The 22291-nt window shown below is 33.4% G+C and overlaps 1 protein-coding gene and 1 long non-coding RNA gene across 2 annotated transcripts in view; one reads left to right on the forward strand and one right to left on the reverse strand.

The window, feature by feature from the left end:
• The window catches only part of LOC111517530 (fatty acid synthase), a 90272-nt gene extending 70757 nt beyond the window's left edge, over nt 1-19515 (forward strand). The window contains exons 28-30 of the mRNA XM_074170012.1: nt 790-1102; nt 5056-5316; nt 18701-19515. Coding sequence (XP_074026113.1) covers nt 790-1102; nt 5056-5316; nt 18701-19072 — 946 coding nt within the window. The 3' untranslated portion in view covers nt 19073-19515. The remainder of the gene's footprint in view (nt 1-789; nt 1103-5055; nt 5317-18700) is intronic.
• On the reverse strand, nt 16521-17493 carry LOC141480155 (uncharacterized). Its single transcript, XR_012464197.1, has 2 exons — nt 17254-17493; nt 16521-17194 (listed from the first exon to the last, which is right to left on the reverse strand). It is a non-coding gene; the product is annotated as an uncharacterized lncRNA (long non-coding RNA).
• Nucleotides 19516-22291: the final 2776 nt, after the last annotated feature.

The following is a 22291-nucleotide window of genomic DNA, read 5'->3' on the forward strand; positions in this document are numbered from 1 at the left end:
AATGACCTATAAATAGTCAGATCTCGATGGAACAAGTTCAGTTATCACCCGAAGACGATTGTGGATATTAACAATCGAAACGTCGTGAAGTAACTTGGTTTGAAATCTTTCAATTTAATATTTTTAATTTTCATTTCTTGTTAATAATTTTTAATTTTTCAGCTCGTGTTAATAGTTCAATTTTTTTGGTTGTTGCTTGTATGCTATTTCATTGTAATTTCAGTTTTTTGCTTAATAAAATTGTTTTTTTAGCTAATCTTTTTAATTTCTTACAGAATCTTTCAGGGATTTCAAATTAAATTATATCATATTAGACAATGGAAGTCCGAACTGATGAAATACACCACGAAACATTGTCAACCACCTTCAAACAAACGAGGAAATCTGTTGAAATCTGTTTTACCGTTAACCAGCTGTCTCATGCCTATGAACGATAACTCTCAAAAGTCGAAACTTGTGCGAGCTAAAGAAAAATTAATAGTAGAGGAAACCGTGGAAATCGACCTTAACCCATCAGATAACTTGATCATTTATTAACAAACATGTCTATGAAAACTTGCTAATCAAAAAGTAGAGCGTCTGAGGCCCGTGTGATAAAAAAAGACACAAATTAGCATCTCCACGCTACCTGACCGTTGAATGTATCCGAGTGCACATGTTCGTGTATATGTGAGTGACAGAGACAGCATTTGTTTACACTCGACAGTAATTTTGAACTATAATTTATTATAACTCTAATTTCAATCACAATTTTTGTATTTTGTATAAGGTGATGTAAAAAATTTACAGGTTGAAAAAAATTCAGGAGGACAGGAGTGCTGAGACAGGCGAACAAATAGAAAAACCTTCCACGAATTTTCCTATGGACATGATTTTCAGAATATATGGCGATGAAAAGGAATTAACACATACTTATCTTCAGTTGGAAGCAGACGAGAAGAAAAATGTGTCGTCCACTGTTATTCTTCTTCCTGGTATTGATGGATTTGCAAGAGTGTTCGAAACTATGGCTAAGAATTTGGACTATCGATCAATTGCCTTACAATATACATATAGGGAAAAACCGGAAAGTGTTGTAGAGATGGCACAGTTACTGATACCGGTAAGAATATTATCAATTCGTATTTGAGTAACACTTTATTATAATATTTTCACTAAACAGTTCACTAAACCATCACTTCATTTCAACTTGGGCGAATTGAGAAAAAAGTGTATTGATTAAGTTCTATATCATGTCTATACTGGAAAGAAATGTCCTGTCTGAGTGTTTTCATATTTGATTACATATGTTTCTATAGTACAATTCCATAATAGTAAGCACTGAACTCCCAAAAATATTTTTGCATTAAAATAGAAATTCCACACCTGTAATTTTGAACCAATTAAAATACGTTATTTTGACAAATCACCATGGCAATGGAGGTATTTTAATTGTTTTTTTTTTTCTCGTGGGATACCCAATAGTGAATTTTACTGGAAATGTTTTGATGTTTACAATAATGGACCATTTTCGACAGATTGGTTTTTATTTGTTCACATAATATTCAGTTTCGATACATTTTAATTACAAAGCTAAGATTTTTGGGAAAGAAAGTTTTTGGCTTTCTACTACTCCATCTGATACAAAAAAATGGATGAGAGAATCTTCCAAAGAAAGGAAGGAAGTAATCAATTTGAAAATAAGTAACTATATACATGGATGTGTAGATCATGCAAAGAAGTAACTTTCAGACACAAACTGAAAGAAAGTCCTCCTGAAACAGCTACTTTCATATAAACATTGAATTACACGAAAGAAAAAAATTCTTTCGAAACAAATACTTCTACATGAACACTGAATTATAAAGAAGATACTTTTCTCTATTCAGTTTGTGTCTGAAAGTTACTTCTTTGCATGATCTACACATCCATGTATAGAGTTACTTATTTTCAAATTGATTACTTCCTTCCTTTCTTTGGAAGATTCTCTCATCCATTTTTTTGTACCAGATGGAGTAGTAGAAAGCCAAAAACTTTCTTTCCCAAAAATTATTCACTCCTAAAAATATAACCCATTCAAATCAAAGCTAAGATGTTTTCTATTTTCTTCGGACACCTCCTCTCTTCTTAATGGCGAAAATGCAGGGCTTTGAATGTTTTCCATTGAGTATGTATGTCTGATAAAATGTGTATAATATTTAGACACTAATTTATTCACCTTTTTCCCATTCAGTACTTTCAATTTTGCGTAGTTTAGATGCATATATTCGTGGACAATTCGGAACAAATTTTATTTCAAGTTGAAGCCACAATCCTCTATTAATGCGAGTAAATAAGTCATGGTACGATGATTGTTCATTACATCAGACAATTTCACGCATATTTTTGCATATAGTATGATTTTCAAATCGATTCATTTTTTAAACAAAGAATTTTGTTGGTTTTACTGGTTGTGCAATATTCTTTATTGCAACAAATCATGAGTTTTTTTGATGTTTTGAACTGTCAAAATACAATGATCACAGCCTCCTATGATTGATGCTTGCTGACGCTGGTTATGAATTCCATACCATTGAAGCGAGCACAACCCATATTAATAAAAAAGAAAAAAAAACAATTTTCTACCACTTGTAGTTACTTGAAAAAACTTATATGAAATTGAAGAATATACTATTTACTATCTTGAAATTGTATTCCCATGCAACTACAATGATTAGAAATTACCAATTTGAATGCCTAAATAATTGCTGCCAATACGACGCGGTGTGAATCTGTTCAAGCAGCTTCCAAAAAACCACTAAAACTATAATTTTCTACCACTTACAGTAAGCTCAAGTAACTATGAAGTGAAAGAATATTATATTTTTTGTCCCTAAATAGCACTTTGGGGCTACTAAAATCAGTAGAAATCAATAGTTTATAGGCTAAGAGTCCATTGGTATGAAGACAAACTGAATATTATTATGTAATATGTTTCTGTAGGTATGTATCTATAAAACTACTATTTTTTTCATTTTCTACCACTTGTAATATCACGGAGTAAATAAAAAATCAAAGAATGTAATATATTTCATTATAAAACTGCATTACCGTGTAACTAAAATGAACAGAAAACAATATCTTAAAGGCCAGGCTGAGAAGCCATTACATGGCCAGTACCCAAACTTCAAAGCACATTAAATTTGATAATAACTTTGATTATAAATTGATATAAAATAGAAGATTATGTTATATTACGCTTCAGATTGCCATTTTCATGCAACTACAATGATATTGAACTAACGCAATGTAAATTTGTTATATTTGGCTAGCTAGGTTTGCAGTACTTGAAAAATAAAAAAAAAAATAGATGAGTTTTTGATTTTTTATTTTATATGAATTGTTACAAGAAGTAATGAACAATCTTATTATTTTGATTATTGTAATTATTGTTTATATGAAAAACGCCTTTATTATAAACTATGGCAGGTTGATTGGAAGTAGTTGCTTGTTCTTGATTCAGAGATTCTTGAATCGTCTTTGCCAAATTTGAAACATTCCTCATTGCGTCAATTATTTTCTGATGATGGCCCGAGTCTATTTGCAGATATGGTTTTATTGAGTGGCTGCAACCATGACCGGTTATTTTAATCAATTGCTCTTCTCCAATTTTCGTTTTGGCTAAAGTTGAAACAGCAGTGGCCCTTATAGAATCATTTGTTATTTTGATCTTTTTAACATCAATTCCAATGAATGATGCAGCTGATTTGAACCAGGAAGATATTGTATTCTGTCCATTCTGTCTATTCTTATACCAGCCTTCGGAACAGTGATTCTTCTAGTTTGGATTTGGCGTCAAAAATAAACGCTTCGTTTTGATGGAGCCTGGTTGCTTGTTAGTTCTTTGAACAGTCTCGCTGGAGATAATTCTTCGTTGAGTGTATTCGGTACTAGCCACTTACAGTCAGCTATTTTCTTTGAATCGCCTTGGGTGATCTTGGAGAAAACCGGCCTGTTGGTTTCCCTCTATTGTCAATTTCCTCCACAAAATATTTGAGTTGTGCTGCAGCTCCTTCATTTTCTCTTCAGGACAATCCATGACCAGCAACCTAGAAAAACCTTTTCTGCAGTCCGGAGTGTTTTCGTCCCAAAGCTCAATAATTTTTCTCAGCTCGTCTGCTGATAGTGCAGATTAACTTTCCTTTCTCTTGGTTGGATCCATTTGTAGCTTCCGGCGCTTAGCATTTTTTACAGCACTTGCATTCAAAAATTCTATGTCAGAGAAAGTATTAAATTTGCGATTATACTTTTCAAAAAAATATTCCTGCAATTGCTTGGCTGTGGAATTTCATAAAACTTTGATAACACTCTCCTTGTAGTCTTCGAAGTTCTTTTTTCGCATGTTGAACCCATACTCTTCAAGAATAAGCGCCAGTTCTTCGGCAGGTATATCCGCTCTATCGAAATTATACGATTTTTCTGCACAAAAGTTTCTAAACTGCCTCCATACGCTTGACTTCGATATCCTGGTATTCGCGGGTTTCAACTGCTCAATCTCCCGGCGAATATTTTCTTTAATTTTCTTGACCGAAGCGAAACATTTTTTACGTCGTGCCGCTCGACAGCTTCAAAACTGAAATAATAATTTCGAGATTAGGGTTTCACTTAGTTACCATGGCAACTCAACAATCAAGTCGACCACACATTTTGTTTCGCTAGTGACTTGATGAAGAAAATAATTTGCATTGTTGAGAATTGAAAAATAAATTTTAAAAATATTTGATTTTCCACCACAATTCGGTGTGGAATTTTCTTACCCAATACCACATGAGGTCAAATCAATATCTGCAAATTTTTTCTCGTTCATGAATATTTTTAGAAAATATTCATGAGCTCGAAATAGTTTTGACCTCCAGTAGTATTACTGGTGAAAACATTGTTGTTAAGGTTGTGATTCTAAATATTTTATCATAATATTTCCTCAACTGATTAGTATAATTTCCGTACACCACTGCAAGAGACATATTAAGAGGATTTAATGCCTACTATTTTGGAATTATAGCAAATCTAATATAATTATTCTACGCACTTTTTCAGGCAATAGAGGAACAAATATCTCGTGGAAAACATTTCACCATCGTAGCATATTCATTCGGAAGCGTTATAGCTTTGGAAGTCGCCAATATTCTAGAATCGAAGAATTACAAGGGGACCCTCATTTTGATCGATGGTTCACCTGCAGTTGCTAAACAAATGTTCACTGAAATAAATGCGGAATCTGCAGAAATTCTGGAAACCTACCTCCTAAGTCATCTGTTGTCATTTTATCTTCCTTCATCAAGTGTCACACAACATCAGGTATTTATCCATTTATTTATTTATATATAGGTAAAACATTAATACAAGTTTTTGGATTATTGAATTACTATTCAACTCCTAAGGAACATAAAATTCGTGCATAGGAGGGAAATCGGTAATGACTTAAATAGTTAATCTAAGCTAGTGGAATCTATCAATAAAATACATTCTGTACACAATCAACAGTAACACTCACATTATCATTATACCAAACCATGAATATTGAAGTCAACAAATATTATAACCTCACAATTATTAGCTATATTACAGCGCTTTTGATACAACATATAATCAGACTACTGAAACAAATATCTGCTCGAAATAACTAGAGTAATTTAGTGACCAAACATTTTTTCCATGGCAATAATGAGCACCCCTCACCTCTTTCTTCACCATTATAATAGATTCAGTTAATAAAATCACGTCATAATGAGAACAACAATCAGCATGTTTGAAATTCACACGTTTAATATACATGCCACTCATATTTTGATGATATACTTGATACTTGAAGTTTGTCTAGATTATTTCAAGATTCCCATATTGTATAGTTATTTACTCTCGGAAGTACTCCACGCACATATTCAGTTGTAAGATCCCTTTCAACATTTTCTAGTCTCAGTTGAATTTCCTTCCGTAGACAGGGTCGTCTTAGACTATGTTGGGGCCTTTGGCACACAATAATTTGGGGCCCTTTTGGAATGTAAAGAGAGCGAACCGAACTATACATTTTCTTTCACTATGATCTGCTTTATTAATCAAATATATTTTGATAATACAATATGTAATTGATTATATTAGTGTGTAAGCTGCTGTTTTTTTATTGTGATTACGATAATAATTCATTTCAAAATTTCTGTTGAGCAAAATCTTCTATCAAATCCTCAAACTCAATTTTCTGAAGAATATCACTTGCTCATAATTGACAAAGTATTTAGCCGTTCTTGTAACATTGTTGTTCGCAATTCATTTTTTATTCTCTTAAGGTGCGAAAATGAACCCTTCCCTACTACAATTGGTAACAATTAGGCAAAAACAATTCTTTTAGCAACTTCAACATTTGGAAAAGTTTTTTTTGTTATGTAAGGCTGAGATATTCAATTCTGTTGACTGCTTTGCCATATTTTTTAGATATTGGCTTAAATGAAAACAGTCTGTTTTGAGGTCATATACATTAATGTCTTCATGGTAAAATTCTGCAAATTAGTTGTATTTCTTGGTCAATTCATCAGATTCGATTTTTGGTTATTAACAAAGAAAAGGATTTGGAAAAGCTGAATACACTTATTTGAATTAATGAATCGAAGAGGTTTTGTATAAAAGTGTATAATATATTAAAATTCTTGCAAAGCGCTTTCGACTTTTGTCATCATCAGTGCTCACCTGAAAGTAAGTGATCTAGTTGAAAAGGGAATTTAGTGAAATTGAAGTTGTAAAATTTTTTTAAGGTTAAGAAATTTGGAAAAATTGTTTGAGATTACTTACTTGTCAGGCAACAGGAAGTATCAAGATAAGTGAATTGTACATTGTAATATTTAAATTATATAAAACAAAATAGGCTTATAGCCAAGAAAATACATTTTTGGATTCAGGCCATGTGGTTCAGTCAAAGTATCTTATGAAGAAGGACAACTTGAAACAGAATGTGTCAAGTGTCATGTTAAAATAATGGTACCAACTTGAGGAGTGGTCCATTATGGGTTTGATTGAATATGTAGAGGAAAAATATTGAATAAATTATATTAATAAACTGTGATTAATTAATAATTCATAATCCTCTTATGAAGGGGAAGGAAATCTCTGTTCAAGTTTACTTGAGTATTCAGACAATGGTCATTGTTGGAAAGTTCTTTAGAAATCTCCAACTCTTCAAACAAGTCAAGTCTAAGGAAATTTTTATTATCTATTTTATGTAATATTTTGGAATTTCTATTGGGACTAAAGTTGTGGTTGTGAAATTTTATGTGATGGCCAAAAGCAGATTTATCAGGTTTTTTTATATGTTCATTAATACGAGTGAAAAGAGGTCTACAGGTTCTACCAATGTAAGATGCCGAACAATCAGAACAGTTAAGCTTGTAGACTCCGCTACAGTTCAATTTGTTGATTTTGTCTTTAGAATTTACTAAAAAGTTACTTAAGTTGTTTTGAGATTTAAAGGAAATTTTTGTACCAGGTATGGTATTTTCTATAAATTTGGAAATAACAGTACACATATTTTGATCAAAATAAGGCAAGGAAAAATATCTCACAGAAGGTGAATTAACCAAGGTGGTGGAGTTAAAGGCCAATCTTCTATCTAATCTGAGTTTAAATTTACTGATTAATTTGTGAATAATGTATGGTTGATAACCATTGTTGACAGCAATCTGTTTTAAAGTATTTCATTCTAAATTAAAATTGGAGGGAGATAAGGGAATGTTCAACAATCTGTTAACATAACAATTGAAGGAAGCCATTTTATGTTGCATGGGATGAAATGAATTGAAAGGAATGACATGATCAGTCTGGGTTGGTTTTCTGTAAATGGAAAAATCTAATTTGTTGTAAGTTTTTGTTATAGTCAGATCTAAAAATTTAATTTATTGTCTTGTTCTATTTCAAGTGTAAATTTGATTTTGGGATGCAAGTTATTTAAGGAGTCAAGGATATCATGTGCTACATCAGAGTTGCCATCTATGAAAACCAAGCAGTCATCAACATATCTGTGCCAACTGAGAATCTTATCAATTTTATTAATTATGAATGAATTTTCTAAATTTTCCATGAAAATGTCAGCCAAGAAAGGTGAAAGAGGGTTACCCATTGCTAGGCCATCAGGTTGACTGTAAAATTTATTGTTAAAGACAAAAAAATCTTGGGAAATGCAAAATTTAAGTAAAGTTAATATATCTGTTTTGGTGGAGTCAGAAGTTAAGTGTTGAGAAAGCAAGTTAGAAACTAAAGGTAGGGTTTCAGATTTTGGGACAGAAGTGAACAGGTTGCTAACATCAAAGGATATCATGAGGGTGTTGGAATTAGGTTGAAAGTTTTTGATTTTATCAATTAAGTGATATTTATTATTACAAGTGATAAAACATGTAACCAACTACAAACCTGCCAATTCAGTAAGTAACACTTTAGATTTGATTAATAAAATCAAAAACTTTCAACCTAATTCCAACACCCTCATGATATCCTTTGATGTTAGCAACCTGTTCACTTCTGTCCCAAAATCTGAAACCCTACCTTTAGTTTCTAACTTGCTTTCTCAACACTTAACTTCTGACTCCACCAAAACAGATATATTAACTTTACTTAAATTTTGCATTTCCCAAGATTTTTTTGTCTTTAACAATAAATTTTACAGTCAACCTGATGGCCTAGCAATGGGTAACCCTCTTTCACCTTTCTTGGCTGACATTTTCATGGAAAATTTAGAAAATTCATTCATAATTAATAAAATTGATAAGATTCTCAGTTGGCACAGATATGTTGATGGCTGCTTGGTTTTCATAGATGGCAACTCTGATGTAGCACATGATATCCTTGACTCCTTAAATAACTTGCATCCCAAAATCAAATTTACACTTGAAATAGAACAAGACAATAAATTAAACTTTTTAGATTTGACTATAATAAAAACTTACAACAAATTAGATTTTTCCATTTACAGAAAACCAACCCAGACTGATCATGTCATTCCTTTCAATTCATTTCATCCCATGCAACATAAAATGGCTTCCTTCAATTGTTATGTTAACAGATTGTTGAACATTCCCTTATCTCCCTCCAATTTTAATTTAGAATGAAATACTTTAAAACAGATTGCTGTCAACAATGGTTATCAACCATACATTATTCACAAATTAATCAGTAAATTTAAACTCAGATTAGATAGAAGATTGGCCTTTAACTCCACCACCTTGGTTAATTCACCTTCTGTGAGATATTTTTCCTTACCTTATTTTGATCAAAATATGTGTACTGTTATTTCCAAATTTATAGAAAATACCATACCTGGTACAAAAATTTCCTTTAAATCTCAAAACAACTTAAGTAACTTTTTAGTAAATTCTAAAGACAAAATCAACAAATTGAACTGTAGCGGAGTCTACAAGCTTAACTGTTCTGATTGTTCGGCATCTTACATTGGTAGAACCTGTAGACCTCTTTTCACTCGTATTAATGAACATATAAAAAAACCTGATAAATCTGCTTTTGGCCATCACATAAAATTTCACAACCACAACTTTAGTCCCAATAGAAATTCCAAAATATTACATAAAATAGATAATAAAAATTTCCTTAGACTTGACTTGTTTGAAGAGTTGGAGATTTCTAAAGAACTTTCCAACAATGACCATTGTCTGAATACTCAAGTAAACTTGAACAGAGATTTCCTTCCCCTTCATAAGAGGATTATGAATTATTAATTAATCACAGTTTATTAATATAATTTATTCAATATTTTTCCTCTACATATTCAATCAAACCCATAATGGACCACTCCTCAAGTTGGTACCATTATTTTAACATGACACTTGACACATTCTGTCTCAAGTTGCCCTTCTTCATAAGATACTTTGACTGAACCACATGGCCTGAATCCAAAAATGTATTTTCTTGGCTATAAGCCTATTTTGTTTTATATAATTTAAATATTACAATGTACAATTCACTTATCTTGATACTTCCTGTTGCCTGACAAGTAAGTAATCTCAAACAATTTTTCCAAATTTTTTAACCTTCAAATTTTACAACTTCAATTTCACTAAATTCCCTTTTCAACTAGATCACTTACTTTCAGGTGAGCACTGATGATGACAAAAGTCGAAAGCGCTTTGCAAGAATTTTAATATATTATACACTTTAATACAAAACCTCTTCGATTCATTAATTAACAAAGAAAACTAAATCGATTATTAATTTCTTGATATGCTGCCGAACGTTTTTTTAAATGTGTAATTAATGTGTCAATTATGGGAATGAATGTATTTACACGAAACTTTTCATTGCCTCTCAACTGGAAAGTCTTTGATGATCCTTCAAAAAAAGTGAGGCGTGAGCTGCGAATTCTTTTTCTTTCAAATTTATCTTGGTAATCAGCATCTGGATTTTTTCTTTAGCAGCTGTTTCATTCTGATCAAAATTATTGCTTGTGTTTTTTTGACATAACTGATCAGAGATTCGTAAAGTTTTGTTATAACGTCCATAGTCATAGTGCTATTCTATAAACTCAGACTTGTTTTATTCATAATTCCCAAAATGTCATTCCATATTTCTGTTAGAAGCGCAGTCTCCAATTTTTCCATTTTTTTCTGCTAGCCTTTGGGCTTCAATTCTAGTTTCTCCTGGTTGACTGTTGTCACTTGCGATGGAGGACAATACTTGAGAAATATTTAAATGATCATTTCGCAAAGCATTAATAGCATTGGCATGTGCGGACCATCTGGTTTCCGAAAGAGATTTCAGGACACTATGAACACCTAAATGCTGTGTCAATATTTTCCATCGTTTGGTGGAAGCTGAGAAAAGATTGTAAAATTTTTGTACAAATTGAAAGAATGCGTCTGTTTCAGTAATACACTCAACAGCTTGAACACCCACTAAATTTAACGAATGTGCCGTACATGGAACGTAAATTGCATATTCACATACTTCTTTTATTCTAGACTGGCCACCAGAGTACTTTCCAGACATATTTGATGCATTGTCGTAGGTCTGCCCGCGGCAATCTTTTATGGGGATATCAAGACTTTCAAAAAAGTTTAAAATGATATCTATATTTTGCGCATTATGTCCGTCCATAGGCAAAACTTGCAAAAATATCTCAATAGGCTGTCCGTCTTTTACGTATCTAACGATGAAAGTGAGCTGATCAACGTGGGACAGATCCGGCGTAGAATCTACGCTAATAGAGTAGTATTTTGCTGATTTAAGTTCTTTGACAATTGTTTTTAAAACTCGGTGTCCCATTAAATTAATAAATTCATTACAAATATTTGCAGATAAATATGATACACTTCCTTTTTCACGATTTCCGTAGTTTTGTATGTGATCAGCAAGAAACGGATCAAATTTACTAATCTGTTTAAATCTGTTTAAAATCTGTTCTGTTTAAAATCTGTTTTTCCGTTAACCAGCTGTCGCACCCCTACGAACGACAACCCTCAGAAGTCGAAACTTGTGCGAGCTAAGGATTAACGAGGTCTTACCTTTTAACGTGTGATTCCTAACACGAGTTGGACGATAGCAAGTGAAGATAGATCGTTCAGACTAAGGCTTGAACCACCGACCAACACGGCAGTCAATTCGAGTGAGTGAACAAAGCACCCACGCCGAACCGCTTGGCTACCGACCGACCAATTCTAAGCATCTCTCTCATTATCACCACGAAAAGGAAGACCTCTTGAAGCTAAAATCTTTACTACTGCAAAAATTCTCCTAAGGACATTTTTTCCAATACTAACTTCTGTATTATATTGGGACCACAACTCACTATCAATTCGTCCAGTAGTTTTCATTCTTGTAACATAATTATTCATCATAGAGTGCATGTGTTGCAAACTGTTCTCATGCTACATCAATGAGTTACTTATATGCTTCCAATCCTTATATCCATTTGGAGTCAAATTATATCCAGTACCAACAGTGGTATTAAATAGACGGCAGCAATAACAGTACACATATTTCTTTGCTGGGGAATAATAAAGGAGCCATTTTCTGTCCAAAGACTCAACATTCGATAATTTACGAATAAAAATATTTTTTGTCAAGTATTTAGTTTTTGTTTTACCACATGAATTTGGAAAACTTGTAGCAGTTTCGAAGAAGTCACAATGTTTATTTTGGAAAAACTTTGGCCCTTTTCGTATCCAAATATTACGGACTTCTTCCGTTAAAATGTCGTCACAGTAAAAACCAGGGTCATGAGATACAGATGCACTATCCAAGTTTGCATATTATCTCACAGTTGCTTGAAGTCGAGGGTTCAGCATTTGATGTGCGTTTGTCATTTTCCTCACACGTAATAACCTCCTTTTCCTGGTGATAATCAGAGGTATTATCTTGAGGTGATGATGATGAAGAATTTCCCAACTTATTTGTTTCTTCCACCGTAAAAAACGAAGTAAGCTTAGGAAGTTTTTCCGTGATTTCTTTTTGAGCTATAACTTTTTATCTCTTTTGTCAACCACTTAAATATGTTCCTATCGGCATTATGAAATAATATTTGAACGTACAAAAAAACTTCTATTAATTCTATTAATCTTACCCAAATTATATTAAACAAAATCAAATCACATTACTTCTGTCCAACTGAAAGTACATCATCCGGGAATTCTCCCAACCATAGGTATAGAGTACAGAAGAAAAAACTACCCGTTTAACTACGGTTCTCTCAGTTCAATGGAAATTGTCAAATGAGTATCTACTGTTCGTACAGCAATTACTGCAAACCCCAATGTTGTGAACCTACCTTAGGTTTAGGGTGTGTGTGTGTTCCATGGTCAGGATGTTGTGGGTGTGTGTGAACTGGCTTATGGAAGTCAAGATTTTCGAATAAAAGTATGTCCTTAAGAATGCGTGTTTTATTGTCAAATAAATGAAAATACACAGCATTATTGGCGACGAGGGAAGTTGAATCCACTAGTCGGAAATTTAGTGTCAGTAACAGTAAGTTCAGTCCTCATAGTCGTTACACGGGTCAATAACTTCGAGGAGTAGTCAAATCAAAGTCTAGTTGAAAATGTCTTTTATTGGGAGTATTGAGCCTTTCAACCCTGGCGAGTCAGATATTTCGTCGTATATGGAAAGGATGGAGCAACTTTTTGTATGTAACAGTGTTACCGATGAAAAAAAAGAGCAATGTTCCTAACCTTAATTGGTGCAGAAGCGTATGGTGCTTTAAAAGATATATTGTCCCCGGATTTACCCAGCTCTAAATCGTTCGATGAATTGAAAACAACATTAGTTAGTCATTTCAACCCAAGAAGGTTAGTCATTGCAGAAAGATATAAATTTTATAGTGCTCAGCAGGAGCAAGAAGAGGATATCAAGTCTTACGCCACAAAATTGAAGAATTTATCTCAATATTGTGAGTTTAACACTTTTTTAAATGAGTTGTATGTGGTTTGCGATCAGAGGCCATAAAGCGTAAATTGTTGTCAGAAGATGGATTAACCTGGGCAAATGCTTTTAAAACAGCGGTAGCTATGGAGCTAGCTGAAGGACAAATAAAAGCTATGGGCAATGAAACAGTACATATCAATAAAATGAGTTACAAAAAGGTTCAAAGCAAAGGGCCTGTCAAATTTGAAAAGAAATCACAAGCAATACCTGGTCAATCATACAAAGAAGTAAAACCTTGCTTCAGATGTGGGAGGAAACATGACCCTGAAAATTGTCCAGCGAAAGTATGGGAGTGCTTCAAATGTCACAAAAAAGGTCACATGAGTAGAGTTTGTCGCAGTGCAGTTGTTAAATCATTAAATGAAGATGTCGAGTTAGGTGAGGAGTCTCAAAACGAAGAAAATTCCTTAGAACTGGGATTTATTGCAAAAATTGAGAAAGGAGCAGGAAACAGTTTGAAGGTAATCATGAATATCGAAGGCAAGCTCCTGAATTTTGAAGTAGACTCAGGTGCGTGTAAAACAGTCATACATGTATCTACGTATAAAAAGTTATCCAGTTCTTATGCATTATGTCCTGTTAAATATAAACTAAAGGTAGTAACTGGCCAAAATGTAAATATTGTAGGTGAATTTGTTGTCAAAGTTTTATATAACAAGCAACACGTTTTCTTACCTATTGTAGTATTGGAAGGTGATACAATGTTCACACCATTATTAGGTAGAAATTGGCTTGATGTCATCAGTCCTAATTGGAAAAATATGTTTAATCTAAGGTATGTCAGTCAAGATAACCAAATTTGTAAGTCTAGGTTTTGTCCACCAGTCACACGTCAAATAAAAATTGAGAGTGATGAAGTAATAGTCCAAAATAGAAATGAGTCAATAAAAGTTGAAAAACAAATTAGTCAGGTCAGTGCCAGTCGAGTGAGTAAAAAGATCTATGAGTTAGTTGCTGACATCAAAAGTAAATTTTCAGAAGTGTTTGAAGAGCAACCTAATTCATGTATACAAAAGTTTTTAGTCGAGTTAAAAGTCAAGGAAGGTACCCAACCTATCTTTCATCGGGCTTATAATATGCCATTTGCCTTGCGTGCAAAAGTGGAAGCTGAGTTATTGAAAATGGAAAAACAAGGTGTTATTTCAAAAATAAGTTTCAGTAACTGGTCAAGTCCAATAGTCATTGTTCCTAAAAAGAATTCAGAAGATATAAGAATTTGCGTGGACTTTAGAAAGACACTAAATACCGTTTTAGAATCAGATCATTGTACATTACCCAATCCTGAGTACATTTTTGCTTGTTTGAGTGGGCAAAAATGTTTTTGTGTAATAGATCTCAAAGGAGCTTATCAACAGCTCCGAGTCAGTGATAAATCTAAAGAATTGTTAACTATAAACACTCATGTAGGTCTCTATTCTTATAACAGGTTGACATATGGTATTAGTGCGGCCCCAGGAATTTTTCAGAATGTCATGGATACTATCTTGGCAGGATTATCAAACTGTAAAGCTTATCTTGATGATGTCCTGGTTTTTGGAGAAACTTTAGAGCATTGCTACAAAAATTTATTTAAAGTATTTAAGCGTTTTCAAGAATATAACGTTAAGGTTAATAAAAATAAATGTAAATATTTTGAAGATCATGTAGAGTTTCTAGGGCATATTATAGATCAACATGGAATCCACCCTACTGATGAAAAGATTTTGTGTTTAAAAAATGCGCCAACACCAACCAACTTAACAGAACTCAAATCGTATTTAGGCCTACTTAATTACTACGGAAAGTTTATACCAATGTTATCCACACAGGTTAAGCCGTTATATGATTTATGTAAAGAAGGAGTCATTTTTGAGTCAAACTGGTCGGCAGAGTGTCAGAAGGCTTTCAACTTGAGCAAAGAACTCGTTACATCTGATAGCGTGCTGATTCACTATGACCCAAAACTACCCTTATATTTAACGTGTGATAGCAGTGGATACGGAGTGGGTGCTGTGCTTAGTCATAGAATAAACAAGGAAGAAAGGCCTATTATGTTTGTTTCAAGTACTTTATCACCAACGGAAAAAAATATTCAAATTTAGAAAGAGAGGCTTTAGCAATAATGTTTGGCTTAAAAAAGTTTCACAAGTATATTTTTGCAAGAAAGTTTGTTTTAATCACCGATCATCAGCCACTGCAATTTATATTTGGACGTAATAAAGGCATTCCAATATCAGCGGCAGCCAGAATTACCAGATGGGCTATAACTTTGGCTGGTTATGACTACACAATAGAGTACAGAAAAGGTTCCTCAATAGCTAATGCAGATGGGCTGTCCAGATTACCTATGGACAGTAGTACCGATATTACAGATTATCTGTTCTCTTTCAACTTGTTAGATGAAATACCCCTCAATGCAGGTGATATCGCTTATGAGACTAAGAAGGACCGGATTTTAGTTAAAATTTTAGATTTTACCAAATTAGGGTTTCCTAGCAAAGTAGAAGATGAATTCACACCTTATTTTAGAAAAAGACAAGAACTCTCAATTGAACAAAATTGTCTAATGTTGGGTAGTCGAATTGTCATCCCAGAAAAATTACGTAACAGGGTTCTGGAGCTTTTTCATGAACAGCATACTGGCATAGTTCGCACAAAAATGTTGATAAGATCATATTGTTGGTGGCCAGGCATTAGTTGTGATGTTGAAAAGTTCATCAGTTGCTGTGATGTTTGCCAACGAAATCAAAATCTGAGTAATACTAATCCTCTTGTTTCATGACCTTCTTCTCCAGCTAATTTTTATCGGGTATTTATCGATTTCTTCACAAAAAACGGCCGAACGTTTTTGATTTTATTAGATCAAAAGTCAAAATGGCTTGATATAAAATACATGAAAAACGGCACTTCTGCTAAAGAAACAATCTCAATGTTGAAAGAGATTTTTTGCACAATTGGTCTGCCATGCGAATTAGTATCAGATAATGGTCCACCCTATAACGCGAATGAATTTGTAAGTTTTTGTCAAGCTAATGGCATTAATAGTATCAAAACCCCTCCTTATCACCCCCAAAGTAATGGTTCTGCAGAAAAGTCAGTTCAGACAGTAAAGAAATATTTGAACAAGTCTTTATTTTCTCTAAATAAGGAAGAAATATCAGAAAATTTAATGCTGCATAAAATAAGTAATTTCTTATTCTCTTATCGAAATACTCCATCGACAGTCACTGGCCTCACTCCGGCGGAATGTGTTCTGAAGATAAAACCTAGAACAAGATTTGACCTTTTGAAACCTAATTACCATAAGACTAAATCTCAACCAGTCTTCAATGGTACAAACTGTTGTAGACTATATAAATTAAATGATCAGGTTTATATTAAGAATACTCAGACAAAGTTATGGGATAAAGCAAAAATTGTAAAAATTCTCAGTCATTCGACATATTTGGCCTTAACAGAAAATCAAACAGTTAAACTGGTGCATGCTGACAGTATTCGTTCAGCTTTTCATAATACTAATACCGGAATACAACCAAATATGACGAAATCATCCATCTTACCCAATTGTATCCCTGTAGATATTAACGTTTCTGACCCTAATCCACTGAGCAAATCAAGTTGTAGTACTTACACAAACGTAGCTGAGAGTTCTTCACCTGTAAATGTTGCTGGTGCCAGTCCAAAGAGGGCACTTAGTGCTGACCGTTCTCCTTCGGAAGTTGTGAAACCTGAAAAGGTTCTGACTACACGATCGGGTAGATTAGTAAAACAACCCAGCCGTTTAGACCTGTAAATTATGTATAACAGTGTTTTTTTTTGAGAAGGGAGGAAGTGTTGTGAACCTACCTTAGGTTTAGGGTGTGTGTGTGTGTTCCATGGTCAGGATGTTGTGGGTGTGTGTGAACTGGCTTATGGAAGTCAAGATTTTCGAATAAAAGTATGTCCTTAAGAATGCGTGTTTTATTGTCAAATAAATGAAAATACACAGCACCCAACAACAATACGATTTATCGGCAAAAACTTTTTTACTTTTTATTGACGTTAGTACATTGGCAAAAATTGATAACTCTTTTGACAGAAACAGTATTTTCAATATAAAAAAGTATTACAGGGTGGTTTGGTACAAAACTCAGATTTCTTAACACTTTCGTAACAATACACAAAAATCGACATTTATTTATGGCGGCATGACTTTGGCATCGGAGTGATTTGCATGGATGATCGCTAGATGGTGTGCTCAGTAAATTAGAAAGGATGCGTTCAGAAATATTAGTTATTATATTTTGTAAACTTTCAAATTACCGAATAAAAAAGCAAACAAGTAACTTGAAAATAGACGTAAGGATTATAATCTTAAATGATAAGTTATAATTTGAAGGTGGTTGACAATTTTTCGTGGTGTATTTAATCAGTTCGGACTTCCATTGTCTACTATAATATAAATTGATTTGAAATCCTTGAAAAAAAATTAAAAAGATTAACCGAAAATAACAATTTTATTGAACGATAAACTGAAATTACAAAGAAGTAACATACAAGCAACAACTAAAAAAAAAATACAAGCTGAAAATAAATAAAAATATTATTAACAAAAAATAAAAAATGAAAATTGAAAATTAAAAGATTCCAAACTTGCGTAATTTGGTTTGGAATCTTTTTTAATTTTTAATTTTCATTTTTTGTTAATATTTTTAATTTTTTAATTTTCAGCTTATATTAATATTTAATTTTTTTTGTTGTTATTGCTTGTATGTTATTTCTTTGTAATTTCAGTTTTTTGTTTAATAAAATTGTTATTTTTTCGGTGAATCTTTTTTTAATTTTTTACAGATTCTTTCAGGGATTTCAAATCAATCTATATTACATTGGACAATGGAAATATGAACTGATGAAATATAAGTTATAATAGTGATCGAATTACTCAAATTATTCATATAAATGTAATGACTTGAATAAATCTGAAAATGATCGACGTTCGTGCAACGAGAAAAGTGTAATGCGCCCGACCATAATATTTTGATATTAAATGTGAGATAAATTGTCCGTCCTTCGACGCCCTCTGAGGATGGAGGCCCTGGAGGCATCTTTCACAGCACCAAGAGGAAGAATGCATTTCAAGGCTTCACTTTGTAAACTCCTTGAGGTTTAAAAGTTTTATTTGTATTCATATTCTTCAGAGAAATATAACATATTTTATATTGTATCCAAATAGTTTATTGAATCAACTAAATCACCCTTTTAAAGTAACTATTATAATTGAATCTTGTCGGTGATGCTGATGATTTATTTTCAGGAGAATCTGCTCAAATGTCCATCGTGGGATGCCAGAGTCGAGATGGCCAGCAACTTGGTTGGAGACCGAGCAAGCTACGGAATAGCCAGTCGAAAACTATTTGCTAACGGTATATATAATAGAGTGAAAGCAGTGGGCACGTATACACCATCATACAATAAAGTGAAATCTACAGTGAAATTGTTCAAACCATCCGAGACGAACATTCGTGGTTACGATGAAGATTATGGTTTAAGTGGTATTTGTGAACAACCAGTGGATATAAGAGTTTTTGATGGAAACCATGTGACGATTCTAGATAATTTGAAGCTTGCGAGCACTTTGAATGAGTTGATTAATGCCAACAACCTATTAGATGGAAGCCAGAACTGAACAATATTCCGTACTGAAGCTGACATTTTTCATTACACCGTGAACTTTCATTTAGTAATGTTACGTAATTTTCCTTCATTATTGCGTTCAAGGTAAACATCACTTGTGGTGTTTTTGTTTTTAAATGTCGTGAGTCGAATTGGAAACAATCGAATGCATTGATATACTCCTTTAATTCAATTAATTCTCTGTAACTTACTCTTTCATGCTCTTCATGTTCATGAACATCTATAGTTGCTGGACTAATCTATATTCTTTCATTTTTCGAAAGAATTATGTCAGTGTCCGAATTTTTTATTGTACTCCTAAGTCATAACACTTCCTCGTTGAATTTTCATTATTATCAATCAGGCAATCTTCGGCTAGTTGTATTTGGATCGTGACTGATATTTCCCGTTTTGTAGACAATGTTTCATTTTATGAATAAAGTTAAATTAGTATTTTTTCTGCATTTTTATTCAAGAATCGAATAGAAAAATTATTTCAGTCTTTCATCTTCTTCGCGTAAGCACGAGAGAAATAATTGGAAATTTCTAATTTTCAGAATGAAGCTGAAATATTTTTTCTTTTCAAAATATTATGTCAGGTTTTCAGAAATATATACCTAATAACAATAATAATAATTTTCATCAATACCAAGACACACGAATGTTTATAACAGGGATGAAAATTGAATGATAATCAATAGTAACGATTTATTTTTTTCAAAAAACACACGTTTATATCAGAAAAAAATGATTGATAACACTTTGCGACTCAAAAAAAAATGATTATCAACATCGTATGTGTGTGGGTGTGTGCGCGGTTGTGAGTGCCCGCGCACTGCGCGTAACAGGTCCGTTCAAAGAACAGTAGTAGAAAAATGGACCTATATATATGCCTAGAAATAGACCACACCAAATATTAATACTAAATCGTCTTTGCGGATTATGGAGATGGACTAGAAATGAATTATGTCTACTCCAATAATGAAAACTTTTTCTATTATACATTCCACAATTTGAAAATTAGCCATATCGCTCCATATAATATTTCTATAGAAGTTTGGATCTTGTCTGCATTTATTCATAAACCACCGGCAAAACCCCAATCGTGTCTCAGGGTCACCAGGTTCTAGTGTTTGCACTGATCTCAACTTATAAGGAGAAATCTTATGTTTCTTTAGAATTCGTTGAATAACAGATGGTGTATTTAACTCATAGTTGGCTAAAACGTCAATTTCTGTAGGTTAGGTCCAAAGTGAGTGGGTCTATTCGACCTTCCACCGCAACCCGCAAGGATTTATTGTGGCTCACACCTATTCACACTCGACCAAATAAACCCAGCTTCTTGACAAAGCCGATTAGTTTGTATGGTGAGTGATCTTTCAGGTCAAATGGTAAGAGAACGGATCTGCCAAACTCTAAAAAAAAATTATGAGCTATGCTGTTTCATTTTCCAAACAGAGGTGACAAACACTGTCTTCCGACAATCCGAGTCTCTGCATATGATGATTAAAATGACAGTGACCTGTAAGAAGGCCTGATAGACATCGTAGTTTATCCCTACTGTTGTCCAACAACTGTTTAGTATCAAGCTTCGAAAAGTGAATGAACGCCTTGGAGTGAGCCAATCCTGGAAGATTCTGCCAGAAGTGCATAAATCTTCTTGCCATCCAGGTGTTCAATTTTTTTTGGCAAAGCCTGAAGCGATGCCAAAAACAGGTTCTGGTCCGATGAAGATGCTTGCAGCAAACTCCTTTGCAAGGGAGTAAGCAGCCTCATTGCCTTTCATGCCAGAAACAATCTGTTAAGTCTTCCTATTGGGGAGAGTGGTTTTTGGCAATTTGCTCCCAGTTTAGACGTTGCTCGGTAGGAGCCAAGAGCTTCCAACGCCGCTTGACTGTCCAAGAATATTTTTATTGACCTGTGTATGAGGTTGGATTCTTCCAATCTCTCCGCACATAATTCAATAGCGTAAATTTCCGCTTGAAATACAGTAAAGAGATAGGTTTATAACTCCATTCTGGCTATGCGACTGGAAATATCTGCACCGAAACCGAAACGTGTTTTTGGTCCATCTGTGAACCAACAACTATCTGCTCTCAATATTTTCTCTTTCCGGAAGATTGCGACTGGAAATATCTACACCGGAACCGGAACGTGTTTTTGGACCATCTGTAAACCAATAACTATCTGCTCTCAATATTTCCTTTTTCCGGAAGATATAGTCCTCTCTACTCGGGAACAGTACTTTAAAAGCATTTCGTAGTCATTTTTTTAATGCTGTGACTTCCAACCAACAGTCTGTTTCACTCTGCATTGCCTGTAATTTGATGAATTATAGCCGCCCATACATTTGACAGCAATTACAAAACAGAACAAAAACATGTGATTATTAACTTGCTGTTCTTGATTGACATTTCTACAAGTATTATTTTATTTTTTGAAGGCATGTAACAGGATGGCATTGGGAATTGATCCTACGGAATGACCATTCAATTCCAGTAGAATTTTCTAAATCTGTTATAAGATTTGATTAACTTGTTTCTAGTTTCACACATCCCAAGACACATTTCAGTTGATTGGTTCTTAACTACGAGTCCGTAGGACGAGTAGTTTTATCTACTACTGTTTGGTCGATTAATATTGCTCGAATATACCAAAGTTTGAGTTTGAAAATTTGGACATTTACCTGAAAACATCTTTAGGTCGAGTACTGTAAAAGCAAATTATCAATTTTCGAATTGAATTAATTTCATTATTTATATAACCAGCAATTTCAACAAGAACATTTGTTTAAAAGTACAATTATTGAGGACACAATATTCGAATATATGTACACAATACGTGAATGACTGACCTATTATTGTTCATCAGTAGGATTTCATTATTGATGAGACCACAGAGCCGGCACTCGAGTCACCCGACTTACTCGACACAGCTAGACGCATAAACTGTTCGTGGCGTATTCTTTTCTATTTCAATTACTATTATTTAGAATGATGACCAATGAGATTCGATTCAGATATTGGAATTTCTGAATATTATAAATAACCTATTGCTCTCAGTAGAGTTAGGGTCTAGTCACTGTCATGATCAAATTAAACCTGTGAATTTTTCTAAAGTATTAACGATAAGTTTTAATATTAGGTCATAGTCATATTTGAATATTTGTTTCCATTGGTTCAATTTGATGAGGACAGTGACAGTGATTGAAATGGTGGAAATGATGCATGAG

This window comes from Leptinotarsa decemlineata, unplaced genomic scaffold (genome assembly GCF_025532065.1).
Source record: "Leptinotarsa decemlineata unplaced genomic scaffold, Ldec_3_MD MMD2_P_RNA_scaffold_6, whole genome shotgun sequence".
In the NCBI taxonomy this organism is placed as follows: Eukaryota; Metazoa; Arthropoda; class Insecta; order Coleoptera; family Chrysomelidae; genus Leptinotarsa; species Leptinotarsa decemlineata.